The 27,550-nt window shown below is 36.6% G+C and overlaps 1 protein-coding gene across 5 annotated transcripts in view; it reads right to left on the minus strand.

Moving 5' to 3' along the window:
* The window catches only part of ZFYVE9 (zinc finger FYVE-type containing 9), a 182,138-nt gene that overhangs the window by 75,286 nt on the left and 79,302 nt on the right, over nt 1-27,550 (minus strand). For 4 of the 5 annotated variants that reach the window (XM_070786540.1, XM_070786539.1, XM_070786538.1 and 1 more), the window contains exons 3-4: nt 20,676-20,781; nt 13,835-15,930 (exon numbers count right to left, since the gene is read on the minus strand). In XM_070786540.1, the coding sequence (XP_070642641.1) occupies nt 13,835-15,930; nt 20,676-20,745 (2,166 nt within the window). In that variant the 5' untranslated portion in view covers nt 20,746-20,781. The remainder of the gene's footprint in view (nt 1-13,834; nt 15,931-20,675; nt 20,782-27,550) is intronic. The other variant, XM_019957481.2, reaches the window with a different exon arrangement.

Raw genomic sequence — 27,550 nt, forward strand, 5'->3', positions numbered from 1 at the left:
ATTAGAGTTGCAAATTAAAACAAAAATGAGATACTACACCTATTAAAACATCTAAAATTTGGGATTTCCCTGCCTGTCTGGCAGTTAGGACTCCAAGCTCTCATTGCCAAGGGCCCAGATTCAATCCCTGGTTGGGGAACTAACATCCCACAAGCCACACATCGTGGCCAAATAAATTAATTAATTAAAATGTCTAAAAATCCAAAACTGACAAGACCAAATGCTGGTGAGGATGTGGAGCAACAAGAATTTTCATTCACTGCTGATGGGAATGTGAAAATGGTACAGCCACTTTGGAAGACAATTTGGCAGTTTTTTATGAAGAGAAGCGCTTCTCTGGTGGCTCAGACAGTAAGGAATCTGCCTGCAATGTCGGAGATCTGGGTTTGACTCCTGGGTCAGAAACATCCCCTGGAAAAGGGAATGGCTACCGACTCCAGTATTCTTGCCTGAAGAATTCCATGGACAGAGGAGCCTGGTGGGCTACAGTCCATGAGGTCGCAAAGAGTCAAACATGTCTGAGCTACTAACACTCATGAAGAGAAACATAGGCTTACCATACCCTCCAGTAATCATGCTCCTATATATTTATACAAATGAAAAACTTACATCTAGTCAAAACCTGCGCACAAATATTTATAATATCTGTACTTATAATTGCCAAAAACTAGATCAACCAAGATGTCTTTCAACAGCTGAATGAATAAACAAACTTGTGGTGTACCCATACAACAGACCACTACACAGCAATAAAAAGAAAGGAGTTATCATGTCAGAAAAAGACATAGAGGTTCCTTGACTCTGGTCTTTGCAATGACCAAAAAAGTAAAAATAAACAAGTGGGACTACATCAAGCTAGAAAGCTTCTACACAGTAAAGGAAACCATCAACAAAATGAAAAGACAATATGGAAAATGAGAAAATATTTTCAAGTCATGTATCTGATAAGGGGTTAATATTGCAAATGTATAAAGAACTCATATAGTTCAACAGGAGGAAAATACACAATCCAATTCAAAATAGGTAAAAGACATGAACAGACATTTCTCCAAAGAAGACAAAAGAAGGGTCAACATGTATGTGAAAAGATGCCCCCTAATTATCAGGAAAATGCAAATCAAACCACAATGAGATATCAACTCATACCTGTCAGAATGGTTATTATCAAAAAGTTAACAAACGTTGGGAAGGATGTGAAGAGAGCCCTGTGCACTGTTGGTGGGAATGAAAATTGGTGCAGCCACTATAGAAAATTGGTGCAGCCAGTATAGAGGATGCTCAAAAAATTAAAAATACAACTATCGTATGACCCAGCAATTCCACATGTAGGTATTTATCCAAAGAAAACAATATCAATAACTCAAATAGATGCCTGCACCACCATGCTCACTGCAACATTATTTCCAATAGTCAATATATGGAAACAACCTAGGTGTCCATTAATAAATGAATAAAGAAACTTTGGTATGTATTTTTCTATGTATATGTGTACACACACACACACATGATGGACTATTACTCAGCACAAAAAAGAATAAAATCTTTACATCTGCAACAACATGGATGCAACTTGAGGGAATTATGCTAGTGAAATAAGTCAGAGGTACACAGATACTGGATGAGCTTACTTATATGTGGAATCTAAAAACTATCAAAACAAAACAACAAATAATGAGCTCATTAAATCAGAGAAGAGTCTGGTGGTAGTTGCCAAGGTGGCAATATATGTGAAAGAGATGAAGATGCTCAAAAGAAACAAATTTGAAGTTATAAACTACATAAAACATAGAGTGTAGTGCCTGTCATCTTATCTATTGTTAATAATACTATATTGCAAATTTGAAAGTTGCTATGAGTGTAATCTTAAAAGTTCTCATAAGAAAATTTTGTAACTATGTATGGTACAGATGTTAACTGGACTTATTATGGTGATTTCACAATACATACAAATACCTAATCATTATATTGTATACCTGAAAGTAATACATCCTCCTTATATGTCAATTATACTCAATTTTTTAAAAAGTTAGGGAAGAATCCTAAATGTATATTTCTAAGTCAAAGATGCCAGTTTGAAAGCCAACATAATATATGAATGGCAACCCACTCCAGTGTTCTTGCCTGGAGAACCCCAGGGACGGGGGAGCCTGATGGGCTGCCGTCTATGGGGTCGCACAGAGTCAGACACAACTGAAGCGACTTAGCAGCAGCAGCAGCAACTATTGATAAAAGACATTCTGGAAAACCAAAAACTACGGAGCCAAGATCAGTAGTTGCCAGGGTTCAAATAAAGTAAGGGAGGGATACATAAGTGGGGCACAAGGGACTTTCAGGGTGATATAACCATTCTATATGATAATAATAAGGCAGATAACTTGCATTTATCAAACCAATAGAACTGTAAAATTCAAGGAGCAAACACTAACAAAAACTGTAGTATGTATTTCTTTTATATGATTATTGTTAATAAAATAATGTATCAATATTGGTTCATTAATTGCAACAAATGTACTACTCTGGTACAAGATATCAATAATGAGGTCCACTTGAGGGGAGGTGTGCCTTCTGCCCAATTTTTCTGCTATAAAAAAAGAAAAGTCTATTCAACAAGCAAGCATCAGTCTTAAAGGATGCATTAGACTATTTGAACTTAACAAACATCTACAGGACATCCAATCCATAAAAGCAGAAACACATTATTTTCAAGTGCATATGGAAGGTTCTCCAGGACAGATTATATTCCAGGTCACAAAACAAGTCTCAACAAATGTAAGATAGAAATTACTTCAAGCATTTTTCCAATCATAATGGTATGAAACTAGAAATCAGCTACAGAAAGAAAAATGGGAAAAACATAAACATGTAGAGACTAAACAGCACATTACTATAAAAACCAATGAATCAATGAAGAAATCACAGAGAAAATCAGGAAATACCCTAGACAAATGAAGTGGAAACACAACATTCCAAAATCTTTGAGATGTAGCAACAGCCGTTCTAGGAAGCAAGTTTATGGTGATACAGGCCTACCTCAAGAAGTAAGAAAAACCTCAAACAAACTATAACCTAAAACAATTAGAAAAAGAAGAACAAACAAATCCCAAAGTATCCTGCACTAAAGGTGGGTTCTTTACCACTGAGCCACCAGGGAAGCCCATGACCATAACTAACATCATATTCAATGGTGAAAAGCTAAAAGCTTTTCTTCTAAAATCAGGAACAAGACAAAGGATGCCCACTCTCAATCACTTCTATTTAACATAGTATTGGAAGTCCTAGCCACAGCATTCAGACAAGAAAAAGAAATAAGATGCATCCACACTGAAAAGGAAGAAACAAAACTGTCATTATTAGTAGATGACATGACTTTGCTGCTGCTGCTGCTGCTGCTGCTGCTGCACTTCAGTCGTGTTCGACTCTGTGCGAGCCCATAGACGGCAGCCCACCAGGCTCCCCCATCCCTGGGATTCTCCAGGCAAGAACACTGGAGTGAGTTGCCATTTCCTTCTCCAATGCATGAAAGTGAAAAGTGAAAGTGAAGGCGCTCAGCCATGTTTGACTCTTAGCGACCTCATGGACTGCAGCCTACCAGGATCCTCCATCCATGGGATTTTCCAGGCAAGAGTACTGGAGTGGGGTGCCATTGCCTTCTCTGAGATGACATGACTCTACATATAGAAAAACCCTAAAGTCACCACTAAAAAGTTATTAGAATAAATAAGTTTAGTAAAGTTAGAGGATATGAGGTTAATGTACAGAAATCTGTTGCTTTTCTATAAACTAATAATGAACTACCACAGAGAAAAAGCAATAAAACAATCTTGTTTAAAACAGCATCAAAAACAAAAAATATCTAGGATTAACTTACCAAGGAGGTAAAAGACTCTAAAAATGAAACACTGATGAAGGAAATTGAAGATGATATTGAAGAAATGAATTGAAGAAACTGAAGAAATGAATCAGAAGAAGTAATATTGATAAATACTGTACTACCCAAAGCAATCTATAGATTTAATGCCATCCCTATCAAAATAACCATATTTTTCACCAAATTAGAACAACCCTAAAACTTATATGGAACCACAAAAAACTGACTTGCCAAATCAATCTTAAGAAAAATGAACAAAGTTGGGGTGCTAGCTTCAGACTATACTACAAAGTTACAGTCATAAAAACAGCATAGTACTACACTGCTGTGTTTAAAATGGATAGCCAACAAGGACCTATTGCACAGCACATGGAACTCTGCTCAATGTTATGTGGCATCCTGGATGGAAGGAAAGTTTGCAGGAGAATGGACACATGTATATGTATGGCTGAATCCCTTTGCTGTTCACCTGAAACTATCACGACATTGTTAATTGGTATACCCCAATACAAAATTAAAAGTTTAAAAAAATAGCACAGTACTGGCACAAAAAAAAGACACACAGATCAACACAGAATAGAGAACCCAGAAATAAACCCATACACTTATATCAATTAACCTATGACAAAGGAAGTAAGAATATACAAAGGAGAAAAGATAGTCTCTTCAATAAGTGGTGCTGGATAACTGGACAGCTACATTTATTTTACAAAATAAAATTAGAATATTTTTTCATATTACTTACAAAAAGAAAATGGATTAAAGACCTAAATGTTAAACTGGAAAGTATAAGACTTCAAGAAAACATAGAGAACACTCTTTAACACAAACTGTATCAATATTTTTTTGGATTTGTCTTCTAAGCCAAAGAAAAAAAAATCAAAAATATATAAATGGCATATAATTAAATCTAAAAGATTATGTACAGCAAAGAAAACCATCAACAAAGCAAAAAAGCAACCTACAAAATGGGAGAAGACATTTGCAAATTATATGATCAGTAAGGGATTAATATTCAAAATATCTAAAGAGCTCAAACAATTCAGTATCAAAAAAAAAACCGAATTTAAAAATGGGCAGAACACATGAACATGCTTCTAAAGAAGATACACAGATGGCCAAGAGCCACGTGAAAAGATGCTCAACATCACTGATCATCAGGAAAATGCAAAGCAAAACCATAATGGGATATCACCTTCACACCTTTCATGATGGCTATCATCAAGAAGTCTACAAATAATGTCGGCAAGGACATGGAAGGGAACCCTCATAAACTACTGGTGGGAATGTAAGCTGGTATAGCCACTGTGGAAGACAGTATGGAAATCTCTCCAAAAGTTAAGCACAGAACTAACATATTATCCAGCTATCCCAATTCTGGTTATTCAGCCAAAGAATATGAAAATAGTTAACTGAAAAAGATATGGACTCCTATGTTCATCATGACATTATTTACAAGAGCCAAGATATGGAAACAACCTAAATGTTCATCAACAGAAGAATGGACAAAGAATATGTAGGGCACGTGCATGCACGGATGGACACATGTGATGCACACGCCCCGCCCCCGACACACACACACTAGAATATCACTCAGCCACTAAGAAGAATGAAATTCTGCCATTTACAACAACATGGATGGACCTTAGAGAGTATTATGCTTAGTGAAAAGAGTTAGAGAAAGACAAAACTCTATATATGAAATCTAAAATATAAAACAAATGAATATGACAAAACAAACAGACTCACAGATAAGGAGAACAAACTAGTGGTTAGCACTGAGGAGAGGGAAGTGGAGGGCAAGATGGGAATAGAGGATTGAGAGGTGGCAATACAAACCACTATGCATAAAATAAATAAGGTACAAGGATGCATTATACAGTACAGAGAAACACAGTCATTATTTTAATAATTTTAAACAGAATATAGGGAATTCCCCGGCAGTCCAGTGGTTAGGACTCTACACTTTCACTGTCAAGGGTGTGGTTTCAATCCATGTTCGAGAACTAAGATCCCACAGTCAGAAAACAAAAAAAGAGTATAATCTATTAAAATACTGAATCACTATGTTGTACATTTGAAACTAATGTAATATTGTAAACCAACTATACTTTAACTTAAGAAACAGGCTATTAATTTCTTAAAGTGGGTATATCCAGGGAGCTGAATTAGGGACTCGGGATTTGTAAAAGTAGGTAGAAGATTGCCATCTTTAAACATACAAATATTACTCTGTTTAAAACAAAAATAGTACCAAGCCTCTTCTTCTCAACTAAAAATGTGTTTTATTTTCAAAAACTGGAGCCTATTATACAGAGTGAAGTAAGCCAGAAGGAAAAACACCAATACAGTATACTAACGCATATATATGGAATTTAGAAAGACGGTAACGATAACCCTGTATACGAGACAGCAAAAGAGACACTGATCTATAGAACAGTCTTATGGACTCTGTGGGAGAGGGAGAGGGTGGGAAGATTTGGGAGAGTGACATTGAAACATGTGAAATGTCATGTATGAAACGAGATGCCAGTCCAGGTTCAATGCACGATGCTGGATGCTTGGGGCTGGTGCACTGGGACGACCCAGAGGGATGGTATGGGGAGGGAGAAGGGAGGAGGGTTCAGGATGGGGAACACATGTATACTAATTAAATAAAAATTAAAAAAAAAAAAAGAAAAAAACAATTAGAGAGTTCTAAATAAGCTAATTAAAAAAAAAAGGATACTGTTAAATAGAAAAGGTCCAAGTTGCAGAGAGACTTGAATGTATCCCACTTGGGCTTTTAATGGGGAGAGTGGGAGAGATATTATGTTTTTATAAGCCCAAAACATTTCTGAAACAAAACACAGGAAGTGTGATTACCTTTGAGGAATGGGAATAGGGCTTGGCGGGGGGGGGGGGGGGACAAAAAAACATAAAAAAAAAAAGAAATCAAATTTGAAAAATTATTTTAATTTTTCAAAATATTTTTCATTTAAAAATATGCTATAAAGACAAAGATATCAAAATATTATTATATAGTTCTTTTATATATCTTTATAGACAAAATTACTCATGACTACTGTGGAACAGTAATTCAAATTAAAAGTACGGTGTTAAATACTAACTGTAGTTTGCCATTTTATACATAAACACATAAATTATATAAACTTATATTTGTTATATAAATATAAATTTATGTAAAACATAAAATTTTGTGATTACATTTAGAAATGTTCATTATACATGGATCACTTTCATAAATATAAATTTATGTAAAACATAAAATTTGTAATTACATTTAGAAATGTTCATTATACATGGATCACTTTCATAAATATAAATTTATGTAAAACATAAAATTTGTAATTACATTTAGAAATGTTCATTATACATGGATCACTTTCATAAATATAAATTTATGTAAAACATAAAATTTTGTAATTACATTTAGAAATGTTCTGTATACATTAAATACCTATAATCCCCATTGTGTAGAGGGAGGTACCTTTCTAGAACTATATTAAAAATAATCTAGATCAGTTTTCAATATGCCATTTTGATGTTATACATGTCATCAACCTATCTGCTTTAAACTATATGTGATGATCATATGCGTGTCAAAGTATTAGTACTATTGGAAATGAAAAAAAAGGAACAGTAATTGCAAAATACAATCCCTAGTATAGCACATTAAGTGGTACTGTAATAAGCAGCATTCCAATCAAACTAAGATGACTTCCAGAAAACACACTTCCAGCACAGCACATTACAAAATGCTTAATGGCATATTTTTCCCACAAAGTGACCTTGGCTAATCAAGTATGTTTAATAATAACTTTACAGAGATAAATCAGTGCTAGCACAAACCTTATCATTTCCTTTTCTTTCTTTTTTAAATACAGAAGTTCACACAAGATTTCAGAGCTGCAAGGAAATAAAATCTATGCAATCCCTTCCTTTTACAGCAGAGGAAACTGAAGTCTAGAGCTATTTCATACCCATTCCAGTGTTCTTTCCATTCTGCCTCTCCTACATTCCTCTTCTGTGGTCTGTCTATTCAAATCACCATCTATCCAAACATAGTAAAAATCCATCAATTTTGAGTTATACTGTTAAAGTCAATTAATGTGGAAAAAGTAGTGAGTAAACTGGAGTGGTATATCTCTCCTCATACTATGACCTGGCACCCACATTATTCTTTTCTTAATTTGTAGTCCAAGACCTAATAGTGAAGTAAAACCTAAAATCCTGCTATCTTTGCTATACTCTCCCATCCACTGATAGCACCAATCACTTAGCATTTTTGTCTTCCTTTCAAATTCCCAGTCCTTTCAGTTCAGTTCAGTCTCTCAGTCGTGTCCGACTCTTTGCGAACCCATGAATCGCAGCACGCCAGGCCTCCCTGTCCATCACCAACTCCTGGAGTTCACCCAGACTCACGTCCATCGAGTCAGTGATGCCATCCAGCCATCTCATCCTCTGTAATCCCCTTCTCCTCCTGCCCCCAATCCCTCCCAGCATCACAGGCTTTTCCAATGAGTCAACTCTTCGCATGAGGTGGCCAAAGTATTGGAGTTTCAGTTGTAGCATCATTCCTTCCAAAGAAATCCCAGGGCTGATCTCCTTCACAATGGACTGGTTGGATCTCCTTGCAGTCCAAGGGACTCTCAAGAGTCTTCTCCAACACCACAGTTCAAAAGCATCAATGCTTTGGCGCTCAGCCTTCTTCACAGTCCAACTCTCACATCCACGCATGACCACAGGAAAAACCATAGCCTTGACTAGACGGACCTTTGTTGGCAAAGTAAAGTCTCTGCTTTTGAATATGCTATCTAGGTTGGTCATAACTTTCCTTCCAAGGAGTAAGCGTCTTTTAATTTCATGGCTGCAGTCACCATCTGCAGTGATTTTGGAGCCCCAAAAAATAAAGTCTGACACTGTTTCCACCAGTCCTTTACCACTATCCAAAACTGATGTTCACCCAAGGACAATCACAATCACTTACTTTCTAGTAAGCAATCCAAATACTGATAAATTTTGCTACTATGTCCTGTGTGGTAAAAAGAGCAAGGGGCTTTGGAACTGAAAAAATCTGTGTTGAAATCCATGCACTCTTGCTTATAAACTTTACTTTCTGAGGCACTTTTCTCCTCTTTAACTGTATCTCAGAGAACTATGCTTAGTTTAGACCAGATAAGCCTAGTATATAGTAGAAGTGTTAAAAAAAAAATGCTATTCTCAACTTGCACACTGTTCTAAACAAATACACAGTATCTACATTGTGAGTATCAGTTCAAGAACTTTTAAAGGCTATTTTCATGTCTATTTTAGTAGATAGAACAGTCATTAACCAGCTGCTGCTGCTGCTAAGTCACTTCAGTAGTGTCCGACTCTGTGCGACCCCATAGACGTCAGCCCACCAGGCTTCCCCGTCCCTGGCATTCTCCAGGCAACAATACTGGAGTGGATGGCCATTTCCTTCTCCAGTGCATGAAAGTGAAAAGTGAAAATAAAGTCTCTCAGTCATGTCCGACTCCTAGAGACCCCATGGACTGCAGCCTACCAGGCTCCTCCATCCATGGGATTCTCCAGGCAGCTAGCATCTCGTAAATAACAACGAGCCACATCACTGATGGTAATGGATAAAGTGTGATAAAACCTTGTGAATGACCAAATAAAAGAAAAAACTTTTTTTTCTTTTAGAAATTCTTTTCCACTTTCAAAAAACTCTTTCCTGTACTCTTAAACTCAATAGTTTCCTTTAGGCCTTTCAAGTCAAATAATCAAATAAAAGGGGTCAAAATATTTATGGCAAATGGAAACATGACAGAGGATGAATAACCATGATCTACTAGATTCAGTGTTTTCCATAGGAAATAAACATAGGTATATAATAACAATGATCATTTGAACTTAAAGGGCTAAGTTCATTAGATTAACAGTGATCATTAGAACTTTTCAAGGAAGAAACTCTCTGTACTCTTTTTTTTTTTTTGGTCTTGCTGCACAGCTCTCAGGATCTCAGTTTCCCAACCAGAGATTGAACCTGGGGCCACAGCAGTGAAAGCCCCAAGTCCTAACCACTGGACCAGCAAGAAACTCTCTTCTGTATACTTTCTATTCTGTAATTTATCACTTATCATACAGGAAAAGTAAAGATTACGCTGCTATATGGAACAATTATATGAATTAATATTGCATGAAATCATAAAACAAAACCCATTTGCTAAGCATTTTAGAGCATGACATAGTTTTCCAATTAACAATGAAGACAAGAATGGAATCCAGGTGTTTTGATGTCCACTGTAACAATATAGAAATAAACTGCAATATTTTAATACCTTCCTAAATTCAATATAATTATATTCTTCTTAATGACAATATATCAAGATAAATGTAACAATATCTGTAATACTACTCATCAAGAGCTGAATATATGCCCTAAGCTTTGCTAAACAATTTCCCACAATTTTCTATTAACTCCTTCTATATTCAAGTGTATTTTTATCACAGCCTATTTGTCTGTAAAATGATTTCCCTTTTCCTATTGCTAATTCTCCACCTGTGCTCTGCTGTGATCCCATTCTCTTCACATACTTTAGAATTTTGATCCATAAATTATATCCACTTTCTTATCTCCTCCAAATAGTCATTTTATCTTTTAGCAGGGGGCAGAAGTGGGGGGTATGGTATGCTCACAGGGCAGCATGCGGGATTAGCACGAGGGATCTTAGTTCCTCCACCAGGGGTGGAGCCTAAGACCCCTGCAGCAGAAACACAGAGGAGTCTTAACCACTGGACCACCAGAGAAGGCCCAAATGGTTGCTTTTTGTATTACAATTTTCCTGACTCCTCCTTCCATTCTTGGAAAAATTAAGCTCCCCTATCGTACTGTTTCTAAAGCATTTTGTTCATACTGCTATTATAAATGAGGAGACATGTTAGGAGAAGCAGTTATGATGGAAGGAAAGAGTCCTAGCTTTTCCTCCAAAGGTGGCTCTACCACTTTCAAGCTGTGTGACCTTGGATATATTCCTTGACCTCTCTGAGCCTCTAATACTTGATCTGTTAAGGAGGAAAAAATTAACCACCCATTCTACAAGACGAGAATGAATATAAAACACACAAAACTGCCTCTTAAAATACTGTATTATAAATTGTATGTGATGGTCCAATTTTCTACTCAGATCAGCAGTTCACTATTTTTTTTTAGGATTTTTGCAAAACTACAGGAAATCCAGATACTCCTCACTCACTGAAATCAATCCTTTTGATTATAAACTCTATGGGGTCACACATTCTATCTCCGAATCTCCAGCACTTAGCCCATAAACTTTCATACAGTAGATGCTTAATATATGCTTGTTACAGTAAGGAAAACTTATTGCCTATAGATATTAAGTTTAAAAAAGTATTGGAAATTACTAGATAGTAGAAATATTAGAATGGTACAAACTAAACTTCTTTTTTCGACAGTAAACACTATTTTACAAAATCACATTGCTTAGGGTATTTTTCCAGCTATCTTCCAAGTATCATTTGATTAATTTACTGTCTAGAAAAACTATACCCACATTTATAAGCCCCTTTCTTCTGAGACGCTCAAGGATTTTTACAGACATTATCTCAATAATCCTCAGAATATCCCTGAGGAAAATGAAGATGGAAAGAAAAAAAGATGGAATATGAATCCATAATCCATATGAATGATAAATTTATAAATTCTACAAATTCCACTCAGCAAAAATTCCACGTAATTTTTCAGCTTATGTGCATTTTTACGCCACCATTTTCTTTCTGAATCCACCTAAGTTACCTATTTAGTCATTACATCTGAATATGCTAGCCTGGAACAAAAGCATTTTTATTATTTGCTTAAGAAAGCAAAATTTTCACAAAGTGTTATACACAGTAAGCAAAACACAGAACAGAAACAAAAAAAATGATGCCTCTAATCCCCTAACAGAAAACTAACTGTTTAGGCTACTGACCACAGGTTTACTTCAGATTGCGAAATATTTAGGAATCAGACACATTATTTTCTTCAAATTTTAATAATCAGATACTAACAGACCAGTCACAATTTTAACAACTTTCTGCTCCCCATTATTTGGTTCATTTGTTCTATGACTTTATAGTAGCCCTTGTTGAATGTCCACCCAAGAACCATTCTTCCCCTTTTCCTTTGCCATTGTACTAGATATTCTGGAACCTTCTGTACACATATTTTTGTCTTTCCCCCCTATATAACTATGACTCAAAAAAGAGTTGAAGGCTATTGATCCTTGTGACATTATAAGGAAAATTGATATTCCTTAGTTCTCTCAAAATTCTGTTAGCTAGTAATATATATTATATACTAGGTTTTTTTTAAGTGAGAACTATAAACAAGGAGGAAATGGGATTTTGTATTTTTTAATATTCTTTTCATTATCTGAGCTTTCTGGAACTAATGCTGCCATACTGGCTCAGCCCCAGGAGGTGAATCACGATTGATCTTTGCCAATCCTGGCAATTCTGTTCCCTGTTGTCAGTCATTGGTCTAAATTGGGCCTGTGGTCTAGAAGTGGCCAATAAATTGAAAGAAGTTGCTGGGGTTTCTTTCCTTCCTGATGAGAGGGTGGCAAGAGAAATAGGCTTTTTTGCCACTGAACAGCTTCTCTGTACTTAGGAAGTCGTCAGGTTGGACTTGATGCTTAAAGCTGTGCCACATTATATTGAGACCATGAAGGGAAGACCAAGAGAACTTCAGTAACCCTGACTACACCCAGATACAGCAGAGTCTCTATTTTCAGACTTCTTGTTATGTGAAATAAATGTTATTTTTGTTTGAGTCACTGAGAGCCAGATAGTCTGTCCCTTGAAGTTGATGGCAATCTAATTAATTCAGACAGACCAGTAAATCAGGCAAGAAGAGAAACAGAGGTCATTTACTGAGCACTTACTACTACATGTAATTTCATTTAATCTTCAGAGCAGCCCAGTGAAAGTTATCTTTTGGTTTGTTTTCTTATGATAAACTTGGCACATGGCACTAGTGGTAAAGAACCTGCTGCCAATACAGGAGATGTAAGAGACATGGGTTTGATCCGTGGGTTGGGAAGATCCCCTGGAGAAGGAAATGGCAACGCACTCCAGTATTCTTGCCTGGAGAATCCTATGGATAGAGGAGACTTGGCAGGCTACAGTCCACAGGCTCACACAGAGTCAGACACAACGAAAGTAGCTTAGCATGCACGCAAAGCTTAACAAAGTTATATAGTTAACAGTAATAAAGCTGAAGTTCAAATCCAGACCTGACACCAAACCTTACATTCCTTTAAAAAATACAAAATCCTATTTCCTCCTTGTTTATAGTTCTTGCTTAAGGAAATACTAGTATATTGTCACTAGCGTCACTAGCTAACAGAATTTTGGGAGAACTAAGGAATATCATTATCCTCATTACACTGTCACAAGGATCTGCAGCTTCCAAGTCTTTTGAGTCAAAGTTATATGGGGGGAAAAAACAAAAATATGTGTACAGAAAGTTCCAGAATGTCTAGTACAATGGCAAAATTTCTATAGTAAAAACTGGGATGGATTCCAAGTATAACATTCAATTTACTCAAGAATTAAAAAATATAAAATCAATTATAAACATTTCTTAAATTCTTAAAATCTTATTCAAAAGAATAACTTCCTCATTTCAAGCTATTCCATTAAGCAAGTATCAATATAGAACTCAAAGTTACCACTTCTGCAGTTCCCATCTCTTCATGAAAACTGATTCGGCTTAAATCTTCACAACAACAAGAAAATTATATAAACACTAAGAATCAGTGAGGCCATTTTTCATTTGGAAATTTACTAGAACTGTATATTCAAAAGCTATTTGTAATTTCACCTCAGCCTTAAGCATGCTCCCTTATATTACCTTTATTAAGTTTTAATTGAGCGTTGTAAAATGCACGTGCCAGATTCCTGACACACACAACTTACCTTCCCACATGCTCTGCAATGATGCCTCCTTTTGGTGAATGTAAACCTGGCTTCACATTTCATGCAGTTTGGAGCCTGAGAATCTGGTACCCACACTGGAGCCACTTCACCCAGAGTGGTAAATGGCTTTCTAGCAGAAATTCCAAACTGACCAGCTCTGAGATCATTATCTGGGCTTTCTGGAGCTAATGCAAGGCACGGTCTACTGGATATCCCAGATTCATAACTTTCTAAATGGTCCCCATTTGTATCAGCAATAGAGATGTTTCCCGAAGAGGCATTGCATACATTGGTTGCTGAGTTTTCCCCTAATTTTGCTTTCCCAAGAACATCATTTTTGTTTTTAGCGGTATTTCCACTGTTCGCAGGAAGGTCATTTTGTAAATGGTCTGATAATGGCTTTGGAATTTGAAGTTTAAGATTAGAAGGTTGCTTGGGTCTTGCACCACCAAAAGGAACACTGATAGATTGCAGGTTTGCTACTATCTTGGGGGAAGATTGCCCAAGCACTGATGGAACCTGGCTACAGAAATTGTGTAAATAGTTTTTCTTCGTTAGGTCACCAGTACTGTTTAAAAGTAGTCCACTCCCTTCTGTGGCTTCATTTCCTCTCTGTTCATAAATATTTGAGTAGCATTCTGACTTGCTCTCCTCTATTTCCTTTTCTTCTGTTACTGAATCTTCTTTGGAGGGTAAAGTCTTTGGAACAAAACAAACAACTGGGCTCTGCATTCCATAGGAATCACAACAATTAGATAGTGAATTTGCTGCTGGTGTATCCATAACAGTGGAGAAATCACATCCTTCACTTTCATTCATGCAAGTTCCTTTTAAATCTAGACCTGCTTCTGCCATTCTATCACACTCTCCACTATCATCACAGGTGTCTTCAGGCTGATTCATCTGCAGGAACTTCTCATTATCTTTTTTTACTTGGCTGTCATTCATCTTGTTTGGTTTAGTCAATTTCCAGTTAGTCATCTCCTGAGATTCAGAGAAATGCTCTGTCATATTAAGAAATTCTTTAGTGCCAAGAATTTCTTCATGTTTACAACCTTCCTTGTCATCAGCTTTACCCTCACTGGGCACAAGACAATCTGAAACCTGTTCAGAGTTATCATCCCTGCCAGACCCATTAGGCATGTCAGTTTTGAGAAGTAAAGGTAAAGCAGACTGGGTGGATTCTTCAGTTGTCCTCTCCTCTGATGGCTCTTTTTTCATCAAAATCTCCTCACTCAAGTGAGAAAAGGAGTTTGGACTCCCCAGGTCTGTCCTAGGAGAGCTGGTTTTGCCAGTGAGAACCTCATCTGGGGTTGAGTCCTCTTGCTTTACATCAGGACCTTCCTCTGTTCGCTGGGATGAGATTACTGAATCTAGTGTTAAGCTTGTAATCACAGACATGGAGGGGTCTCTATCTATATTTTCATCATCCTGTAACTGCGAAGGGGAACAAACACTGGCTAGATTATCAGAAGTAGTACATATATACTTATCAGAATCCCCCTCTGCATTTGGTCTATTCAATGGATCCATTTGTTTCTCTGAGTTCATATCTTTTTCAGTGGACCCATTTATACTAAAACTAAACTGATCAGTTTGTCTGTTTTCATTATCCAGTGAACAGCTAAAAGCAGTCTTGAGGGACTGACTATTATAATTATTACAATCCTGCAAATCACTTTGAAATGTCCTTTTATCACAGTTATGCATGACAGCTACAACAAGAACGTTCTTCTCATCTGGCAGACAAGCTAGGTTTCCACATTTCTTCTCTCCCACTTCAACAGTACTGCATTGATCATCTCGACTACAGTTCCTCTTAATTAACTGGTCTTCTGTAACCGCATTTTCATCAATCCACATTGTGTTGATCTCTGGATTCAGACTACAGTCTTGTCCATTAGCACAGTGGTCCTCTCCCTCTGAGTCAGGAGGAGCTGAATGAGCCAGAGAGAAGACTTTCAGTTGTGGCTGTGACTCAGAAACTGTAGGTTCATTCACACTGGTCAATGCAGAGTTGAATGACAGCTGACGAGAAGAGGGATCTAGAATCTTATTCCACTTTGTATCCAATAAAATAGGAGAAACGGTTTCATCTGAAAAAATAAATAATTACAGTAAGTTTGTTGGTAACACTGATAAGGCTAGGACTAAGTTATTGAAATACACTTGCAAATATTCTCTGAAAGTAAAATCTACCTAGGATATGTGAAAACAGAATATTCCTAGGATATGAAGTTTCTGATTTTTAGCTAAGGATAAGAGAAAACATTTAAGACAGTTCCCTGAATTATATATCACGAAATGGTAATATCTCAGAACATTTCAAACAACGGAAGAATTCTACCTCAATCTAGTTAACATAATTAAAGTGATTGGCAGGCTGTCCTTTGAGCTGAGCAGGGGAGTGCAGTAATCGGGTAGGCCTTGGATAGGCTAAGCACAGTATGGGGTAGTGGCTAATCTAAAGTGAAAAACAAATCGAACAGTGATAAGGATATAGTAATAGAGTGGAAAAGAAACAAAGGAATTTTCTGTGGAGACAGAAAGTTCTATAATCTACATTATGACTAAGATGTGGGTTATATGGATATATCTCTTGGCCAAAAGTGTACATTTAAGATCTATACAATTAATGTATAAATTTTACCTTTAAAAATCTGTTAAAAAAAAAAAAAAAAACAATGAAGCAGGGAGAAAGGAATAAATGAAGATATATAAATGAAAAATGGCAGTACGTCAATCACTACTGAAGTTGTATAATGAGTACACAGGAATTTATTATACTATTCTATTATTCTATTTACTTTTGTATATATTTGAAATTTGTCTATAACAAGTTTAAAAGTTTCCTACAGTATGTGAAATTCTGCTTATAACCATGTGACAATACATTATTTCTTAGGTTCATAATTATACTGAGGAAATTTGGCAGAAATTCTGCATTTGCCATATAAAATCAACGTTTTTATACTCTATCAATAATCAAAATTTCATTTAAAGTTTATTTTTTAATAGATCATAACTATGATAGCTACTTTCCCAAGTTATAGTGCTATGTGTATGTCTAATTAGAGAAGTAAGAAACAAAGCACTTTGCAACTATTGCCTTTCCTGCTTTCTTCCTAGAGTAAATCTGATAATCATAGCCCTGAAATTACATAGATACGATTTGCTCTCAGGGAAGCCCCTTCCTCTAGTAGCAACATTAATCTTTAAGGTTTCCTTAGCACTTTGTTCATATCTCTATCAAAGCATTTATTACACTGAAATGCAATGATTTACCTAACATTTTCAGGCAGAAACCATTTCTTCCCATCAGTGTTAGTGCTAGCTTTGCAGAGCACTTGATATGTAATAGGAACATGATAAAAACATGCTGATAAATATGCAGTAGGTACACAATAAAAACATGCTAAGTGATACCACAGTAAGAGCATTGAGGTTGAGGAATATGAGATTAAATGATAGCTCTGGCTTCCAAAAAGTACATAATCTAGCTGGAAAAATAAGAAATAGATACAGCAAACATGAATATCTAACTAGCAGTATATGATAGATTAAGTATTTGAAAACTACTATGTAGTAGTAGAAAATAAATTTAGTACAAAGATATTTCACAGGCTGATGCAGCAAACTTGAATTCATGGAAGCAGGAGGATATGTGCTGGGCTTCAAAGACAATTTTACATAAACTTGGAAACAGGACATATATAAAAGAGAAAAAAGGAAAAGTACAGCCCTAAGCATAAGAATCTGAAAGAGCAATTAAGTAAATCAGCTTGAGGTGAAAAAAGAATTACTGTAAGAAGGTAGTGAAAAGAAGCTAGAAAGGTCAGATTGCAAAAGCCATAAAAAAAATTCAGGTTGCATGGAGAATGGGATTAATATACTCTGACTGCTAGATGTTAAATCCTGAGTTCCCCAAATTTGGGCTAGCAGAGACTTGAGATTTGGTAACATGTACTTCCTTTAAGAGATTAAGAGATGGCAAGAATACACAGAAAAACTATACAAAAAAGATCATAATGATCAGAATAATCATGATGGTGGAGGTCACTCATCTAGAGCCAGACATCATGGAGTGTGAAGTCAAATGGGTCTTAGGAAGTGTAACTATGAGCAAAGCTAGTGAGGTGATGGAATTCAACAGAGCTATTTAAAATCCTAAAAGATGATGCTATGAAAGTGCTGCACTCAATATGTCAGCAAACTGCCTGGAAAACTCAGCAGTGGTCACAGGACTGGAAAAGGTCAGTTTTCATTCCAATCCCAAAGAATAGCAATTCCAAAGAATGTTCAAACTACTGTACAATTGCACTCATTTCACATACTAGAAATAGAAAGATAATGCTCAAAATCCTTTAAGGTAGGCTTCAGCAGTACGTGAATCAAGAAATTCCAGATGCACAGCTGTACCAGAGTTTAAATTGCCAACATCCACTGGATCACAGAGAAAGCAAGGGAATTCCAAAGAAACATCTACTTCTGCTTCATTGACTACACATAAGTCTTTGACTGTGTGGATTACAACAAACTGTAGAAAATTCTTAAAGAGATGAGAATACCAGACCGACCACCTTACCTGCCTCCTGAGATACCTGGATGCGGGTCAAGAAGCAGCAGTTAATTCAGATACAGAACAATGGACTGGTTCAAAATCGGGAAAGGAGTACGTCAAGTCTGTACATTATCACCCTGCTTAGTTAACGTCTATACAGAGCGCATCATGCAAAATGCCAGGCTGAATGAATCACAAGCTGGAATCAAGATTCCTAGGAGAAATATCAATAACCTCAGATATGCAGATGATATCACTCTAATGACAAGAAAGTTAAGAGGAACTAAAGAGCCTCTCGATAAGGGTGAAAGAGAGGACTGAAAAAGCTGCCTTAAAACTCAACATTCAAAAAACTAAGATCACGGCATCTAGTCCCATCATTTTATGGCAAATAGATGGGGAAAAAATAGAAACAGGGGCAGATTTTATTTTCTTGGGTTCTAAAATCACTGCAGCCACAGTTCAGTGCAGCCATAAAAAAGACACTTGTTCCTTGGGAGAAAAGCTGTGACAAACCTAGACAGCATTTAAAACTTAAAAAGCAGAGATATAACTTTGCCGACAAAGGTACAGATACTCAGAGCTATGGTTTTTCCAGTAGTCATGTATGGATGTGAAAGTTAGATCATAAAGAAGGCTGATCACTGAAGAATTGATGCTTTTGAATTGTGATGCTGGAAAAGACTCTTGAAAGTCCCTTGGACAGCAAGGAGATAAATAAAACCAGTCAATCCTAAAGGAAATCAACCTTGAATACTCACTGACACCAAAGCTGAAGCTCCAATACTTTGGCTACCTGATGCAAAGAGACAACTCATTGGAAAAGACCCTGATGCTGGGAAAGACTGAGGACAGGTGGAGAATGGGGTGACAGAGGATGAGATGGTTGGATGGCATCACCAACATAATGGACATGAATTTGAGGAAACTCCAGGAGACAAGTGAAGCCAGGCATGCTACAGTCCATGGGGTCACAAAGAGTCAGACACGACTGAATGACTAAACAGCAACAACAGAGATTTTTAAAAAACAGTTCAAAACAGGACTTCCCTCATGGTACAGTAGACGGGAGTCTGCTTGCCAATGTAGGGAGCATGAATTCAATTCTTGGTCCAGGAGCATTCCACATGCTGCAGAGAGACTGGGCCCATGAGCCATAAGTACAGAGCCTGCATGCGAAAACTACTGAAGCTCACGTGCATAGAGCCTGTGCTCCTCAACAAGAGAAGCCACTGCAGTGAAGAGTAGCTTCTGTTCGCCACAACTAAAGAAGGCCCACACACAGCAATGAAGACCCAGAGCAACCACAAATTAAAAAAAAGAAAAAGTTCAAAACAAATGATCAGCACAGTTGCAAAAAATGTGGCTTCTGAAATCATTCTCCTTTTAAAGGAGTTATTTTTGGTAAGCAAACATAATATTTCAACTAAAGCAACAATTTTTACTGACTCAACAGAAATATTTTGCAAATCAACTATATAGAAAATATTCTACTAGAACCTACAAAAGTTGCAAAGAGACCGAGGTAAAGAACTATAATTTTATTAATGAGAGTCAGTGGTGTTCTAGAGACAGTATTCACATGATTAAGTGTAACATTTGTGTAGATGACAAAAAACTGTGATACAAGCAGGGAAGAAACCAGAGAAGAGAGTGAGAAGATACTTGTATAAATGATCCAAACTGAAAGGATAATACACTTTCCACTTTATATTTATAAAGCCCATCTACATACATCTAATAAAATCCCAAAATAATAAGTTTCAAATTTACATGAATCAGGAGTTAGCCTAGGGTTATGGGTTAGCTTAGTATCTGGCTGCTGCTAAGTCACTTCAGTTGTGTCCGACTCTGTGCGACCCCATAGATGGCAGCCCACCAGGCTCCCCCGTCCCTGGGATTCTCCAGGCAAGAACATTGGAGTGGGTTGCCATTTCCTTCTCCAATGCATGAAAAGCATTGTGAAAAGTGAAAAGCAAAAGTGAAGTCACTCAGTCGTGTCCGACTTGAGTGACTCCATGGACTGCAGCCTACCAGGCTTCTCCATCCATGGAACTTTCCAGGCAAGAATACTGGAGTTGGGTGCCATTGCCTTCTCCGTAGTATCTGGCACATAGGGCTAAAAGAATGTTAGTTCTTCCTCTGAATATTAATATATAATACTATCATCAATAAGGCATTGGACCCAACCTTCTCTGTTTTAGTACTGCATCCTCTTATAATCCCACATTTTCTGTATCATAAATACATTCAAATAGTGTCACCAAACTAAATCCTCACCTTCGTTTTGTTCAAATTCATCTAACACCTTGTCCAGGTTGTAAGCTTCTGCTTGAAAGTAATTCTCCATCGGTGAGAAAACACCACTCAAGAGACTTATTTAAATCTAGAAAAAAGATCAAACTTTATTATACTCCCAATTATTAAAATATAATTTATAGATATTACAACTGATAAAACAGAAATACAAAGGAGCATAACAGACTACTATGAATAAGTATATTCTAATAAATTGGACAACTCAGAATAAATGAATAAAGTCCTAGCCACATACATCCTACCAACACTAAATCATAAAAAATAGAAAATATGAACAAACTGATTACTAATAAGGTGATTGATTAGATCACTATTTAAAAACTACCCCATAATATACTCTGTGATGCCAAATTATACTACAAAGCTACCGTAATTATAACAGTATAGCACTCATACAAAAACAGACACATAGATCAATGGAACAGAACGCAGAACTCAGAAAAAAACCCACACTTGTATGGACAATTAACCTATAGCAAAGGGAATGGGGAAAAGACAGCTCTCCAATAAATGGTGTTGGGAAAACTGGACAGCTACATGCAAAAGAATCAAACTGGACTACTTTCTTATACCATATACAAAAACTCAAAATAGATAAAAATACTTGAATATAAGATCTAAAGCCATAAAACTAAAAGAAAACATAGGTAATATACTCTTTGACATCAGCCTTAACAATATTCCTTTGGATACGGCTCTTTAGCCAAGAGAAACAAAAGTGAAAATAAACAAATAGAACTACATCAAACTAAAAAGACTTTGCCCAGCAAAAGAAACTATCAACAAAACAAAAAGGCTGCCTACTGGGAGAAGATCTTGCAAATGATATATCCACCAAGGGGTAAATATACAAAATATACAAAGAACTCATATAGCTCAACATCAAAAAATAAACAACCACATTTAAAAGTGGGTAGAGGACCTGAAAAGATATTTTTCCAAAGAAGACATAAGATGGCCAACAGGTACATGAAAAAATGCTCAACATCACCAATCATCACGGAAATGCAAATCAAAACCACAAAGATATCATCACACCTGTCAGAATGGCTATCATCAAAAAAGAAAACAAATAATAAATGTTGGTGAGAATGTGGAGAAGAGAGAATCCTTGTGTACTATTGGTGGAAATGCAAACTGATAGAGACACTACAGAAAGCATGGAAGCTCCTTAAGAAATTAAAAGTATAACCACCATATAATCCAGTAATTTCATTGCTGGGTATACATCCAAAGAAAATAAAATTGCTAGCTGGAAGAGAGTCTGCACCTCCATGTTCACTGCAGCATTATTTACAATAGCTAAGCCACAGAAACAATCAGATCAACATATTTGCAGTGCATCTACTGTATGCAGGGTACCGGGATCAACTGAAGTCTCAGATAGGATCCCTAACATCAAGAATCTTATCATTTACTTAATGATAAACAATACTAAATGAGAAAATTTAAACAGTAATCAAAATGATTTTCATAACAACACAATGCAAGAAACTAAATGATTAATCTGTCAAAATTAACACATTAGTATTACAGAGAAAGTACTACACAAGTTCAAGAATGGACCAGCTCATCAGTCTGGATGGTCAAGGAAGGCATTATTTATGGATCTGAGCTGGGTCTGGAAGGATGGATAAAATTGTAATAGTCTTCTACATGGGAAGATGCACAAGTGAAATTTCAAACAGGGAGAGACATACTAGGAATGGGCAACTATTGAGGAATCAGTGAAATTGGAACAAGGATTTATTTACATGGGTAACAGCAGGACACAGCTGTAGTGACAGGCATTATATTATGGAAGCCCTGGAATGTAAATTTGAGAAAGGTATTGTTTATACTTTAAGCAACAGTAAGAATTACAGCATAATGGACAAGAACATAAACTCTAGGACTAGACCGTCCAACTTCTAATCCTAGTTTCTAATTCACTTACTACTTGACCTTAGGGAACTTACTCAATTTGTGCCTACGTGCATGCTCAGTTGTTCAGTTGTGTCCGAATCTTTTTGATCCTGTAGACTGTAGCCTGCCAGTCTCCACTATCCATGGAATTTCCAAGGCAAGAATACTGGAATGGGTTGCCATTTCCTTCTCCAGGGGATCTGTCCGACCCAAGGATTGAAACCACATCTCTTGTGTCTCCTGCAGCAGCAGGCCGATTCTTTACCACTGAGCCACCTGGGAAGTCTAGTATTCAAATTACCTGTGACTTAATTTTCATCTGCAAAACTGAGTAATAACAGTACATACCTAAAGATTAAATAAATTAACATAGATAACACATTTAAAATACTGTCTCATGCATGATAAATGCTTCATCAGTAATTATTTAAGTTTTTAAGCCTTGGAGTTGATCCTTTGATTATAAAATAAATAATCTAGCAACAGTGATTACACAGGCTAATTTTCAGTCCTATCCTCCCTTCCACTAATATTTACTGAGCACCTATTATATGCAGACACTATGCTTTGTGCTGGAACCCTACTTGAATATACACTTCTTCAATGTCTCATGCTCCTTTTCTCTTTGAGACCTTTTATCTGTCTCCAATACACACACTCCTTGCCAAAATAGTGGGCCAAAAAGTTTTATCAGTTTTGTCTTTAACTTCATTTAGCTTCCCTGGTGGCTCAGAGGTTAAAGAATCTGCCTTTAATGTGGGAGACCTGGGTTCGATCCCTGAGTCGGGAAGATCCCGTGGAGAAGGAAATGGCAACCCACTCCAGTAAACTTCATTTAAAACAATTTTGTTAAATTGTATTGTGACAGCTGTCATATCAAAGTGCACTTTAAAAAAAAAAACACATCAAAATTGGTGAATTTTGGGGAAAACATTATAACATTGAAGATGGAAGGGAAAAAGTAACATTTTTGGCATACTACGCTTTATTATTTCAAGAAAGATAAAAACACAACTGAAATGCAAAAAAAGATTTGTGCAGTATACGGAGAAGGCTCTATGACTGATCAATCATATCAGAAGTGGTCGGTGAAGTTCCGGGCTGGAGCTTTCTCGCTGGATGGTGCTCCACGGTTGGGTAGATCAGTTGAAGTTGATGTCAATCAAAATGAGGCATTAACTGAGAACAATAAATGTTAATACCACACAGGAGATAAACCAGCATATTCAAAATATCCAAATAAAGCCTTGAAAATCATTTGCACCAGCTTGGTAATGTTAATCACTTTAATGTTTGGGTTCCACATAAGGTAAATGAAAACTTTCCTGACTGTACTTCTGTGTGTGATTCTCTACTTAAAAGATAAAACGTTATGGTTTTAAAACAAATTGTGATGGGTGATGAAAAGTGAATACCGTACAATAATATGGAATGGAAGAGATCGTGGGGCAAGAGAAAGGGACCACTAACCACACCAAAGATGGTTTTCATCCATAGAAAGTGATATCGTGTATATAGTAGGATTGGAAGGGAATCTTCTACTCCTTCTGGAAAACCAAACAATGAACCAACAAGTACTGTTCCCATTTGGACCAAATGAAAGTGGCACTCAATGAAAAACATCCAGAATTAGTCAACAGAAAGCACATAATCTTCCATCAGGACAACATAAGAGTGAATGTTTCTTTGATGACTAGGCAAAAACTAGGAGCAAGGACACTTGTTCCTTGGGAGAAAAGCTATGACAAACCTAGAAAGCCATTACTAAAAAGCAGAGACCTCACTTTGTCAACAAAGGTCTGTATAGTCCGAGTCATGGTTTTTCCAGTAGTCACGTATGGATGTGAAAGTTGAACCATAAAGAAGGCTGAATGCTGAAGAACTGATGCTTTTGAAGTGTGGTGTTGGAGAAGACTCTTGAAAGTCCCTTGGACTGCAAACCAGTCAATCCAGTCAATCCTAAAGAAAACCAATCCCAAATATTTACTGGAAGGACTGATGCTGAAGCTAAAGCTCCAATACTTTGGCCACCTGATGTGAAGAGCCGACTCATTAGAAAAGAACCTGATGCTGGGAAAGAATGAAGGCAGGAGGAGAAGGGGATGACAGAGGATGAGATGGTTGGATGGCATCATCAACCCAATGGGCAGGAGTTTGAGCAAGCTCTGGGAGATGGTGAAGGACAGGGAATCCTGGCATGCTGCAGTCCATGGGGTCACAAAGAGTTGGACACGACTGAGCAACTGAACAACAAGGCAAAAACTGTTACAGCTTGGCTGGGAAGTCCTGATTCACCTGCCATATTCACCAGATAGTGCACCTTTGAATTTCTATTTATTTCAGTCTTTACAAAACTTTCTTAATGGAAAAAATTTTAATTCCCCAGAAAACTGTAAAAGGCACCTGCAACAGTTCTTTACTCAAAGAGATAAAGTTTTGAGAAGATGGAATTATCAAGTTGCCAGAAAAAATGGCAAAGGGGAGTAGAACTAAACAGTAAATATGTTACTCAATAAATTTCCTGGTGAAAATGTAAAATGTGTCTTCTATTTTTACTTAAAGCCTGAAGGAACTTTTTGGCCAACTCTACATCTTTAGTTCTTAACTCAAATACTACTTTCACAAGAAGTCTTCCCTGAATCCCTAGAAAAGGTGATATCTCCTTATAATCTCTCAAAGCACCCTTACCTTTCCCTTTATAATAATTATCACAGTCTTATTATAAATATACATTGGTGTGATTATTTGATTAATGTCAGTCTCTCCCACCACACCATAGACACCACAAGGCACCCACTAAACTGCAGTCAAATGCTCCATCCCTGAGCTGTAATCCCAAGACACCCCCTAGACAGTGTTCACCACGTAACTGTCACAGAACCTAATGTGGCACCTATTTCATAAACACCTGTGAAATAAACAAACAGTATAAACAGCCATTCAAGAAATTGTATTGAACTCCAATTATAACTACTGATTCAGGCAAGCATCAAAAATGGATACCTAAAACCTTTAGGTAAACAGTGGGGAAGAAAATTTTCACAATGCCTCAAAATACCATTCTATAGATGATTTATTAGTCCCAAGGGAGAAAATGGACATTTACAGTGAAAAGATGCAGTAATCACTCCCTTAACCAAATGAAAAAGTTTAGCATCACCAACAGTTTAACAAGCTGACAATATGCATCTCCTGATGTGATACGATAAATTTAAAACATTTACCTACAAGGTATTCTTTCTCAAATTGTTCAATATGAATTGAATCATGCAAAATTAGACAAATGTAGAATGTGAGGCATTCTAAGACAACGGTCCTGAATTCTTCAAAAAATTCAGTGTATTCAATTCTGAGTTGAGACAGACTAAAGAAATGAAATAACCAAATGTTATGCATGAATAGTAACTGGATCAAGGAAATATACATATAAAATACACAGCAAAAAAATGACATTTAAGGGATAATCAGGGGAATTTGGACTATACATTAGTGATACAATGAATAAATAATCATTTTCCTGGATGTGATAAGTATTTAAATTTTGTAGGAGAATGTCTTTACTCTTAGGAGACACCTACTGTATCTATTTGGGGAAGTTACGTTATTTGCAACTAACTTTCAAATAATTCAGGAAAAAAATATGTGAATGTCAGTGTGAGTGAGTGGCAAGGGTGAGGGGGAGAGGAGAAAAGTGCTCAAGAAAGAGGCAAAACGGTAGAAATTAATGAACCTGGTGATGGATATTTCTGTACTGTTCTTCATTGTATATTCTTCATTATACTATTCCTTCAACTTTTCTACAGGCTTGAAATTTTTCAAAAGAAAAGGAAAAAAAGTGTACTGAGCTTGTGGTGGAAAACATTCCTTTCTACTTAGAGTACAGAAATTCTAGATAAAACACATTATTTTTAAAGAGTTCATACAGTGAAATTCAAAACCAAGAAAGAAATATGCCATTAACAAATAAGCGATCAAGCCACAGCAATGAGTGAGAACTGAAGGGTAGCAGTCACGGAGGTTACAAAACTAGACATCAACCTTCAGACCCAGGATCTGAAAGCTAGAAAGTACGATGGGAACCATTGGCTGTAAACTTCTAGAGGTTTCTGCATTACAGAGGGCCAGACTGGGCTCTCTGCATAAAGCCAGGAGCTGAAGGAAAAACTGCCCCAAGTGGCCCCAAGACTCAGCAATGGTGCCCGATGGAAAAAAGTGCCAATAAAATCAACCTTCAGAAATTAGAATTCATAGCCTGCCCCTCCCTCAGGATTGATAATGATACTAAGTTTTCCCATTCATGAACATAACATGGTTTATCTCTATCCTTGCTCAGCTCTTCTCTTCCTGTGACTTGTAATAATGTTTTTAATTTTAAGAAGTCATTAAATATGTGACAGTGGAGAGAGAAGAATTCACATGACAATAAAGGAGAAGCACAAGGGAGATATCTGTGGTGACAGAAACATGCTGTATCTTTAATTGCAATGGTGGTTACACAAATCTGCCTGTGATAAACGGGACAGAACTATATACATTCATGAATATGCACACAGCAGCACTTTTCATAAGAGCAAAAGGGTAGAAACAACCAAAATATCTATCAACCGATGAATGGACAAATAAAATACTAATTTCCTGGATTTTATATTTTCTCTAGTTGCATAAGATGTAACAAATGAAAAAAACTGTAAATGAAGGATACATAAAAACTATATTATTTTTGCAATGTCCTGTGAATTTATAGTTACTTTAAAATAAAAGGTTGAAAAAATAAAAATAAAAGGGAAAAATTATTAACAGTTCAATAAATAGGGAGCAGATGAAGAGGGCATCTGTGTATGGGGGGAGTCAGAGCCCAAGATGGCAAGCAGATGTCCTTACGTAGGGGTGGCCCAGCATAATGTGTCACAGCCCCAAGAAGGAAGGAAACT

Source organism: Bos indicus, chromosome 3 (genome assembly GCF_029378745.1).
Source record: "Bos indicus isolate NIAB-ARS_2022 breed Sahiwal x Tharparkar chromosome 3, NIAB-ARS_B.indTharparkar_mat_pri_1.0, whole genome shotgun sequence".
NCBI lineage: Eukaryota > Metazoa > Chordata > Mammalia > Artiodactyla > Bovidae > Bos > Bos indicus.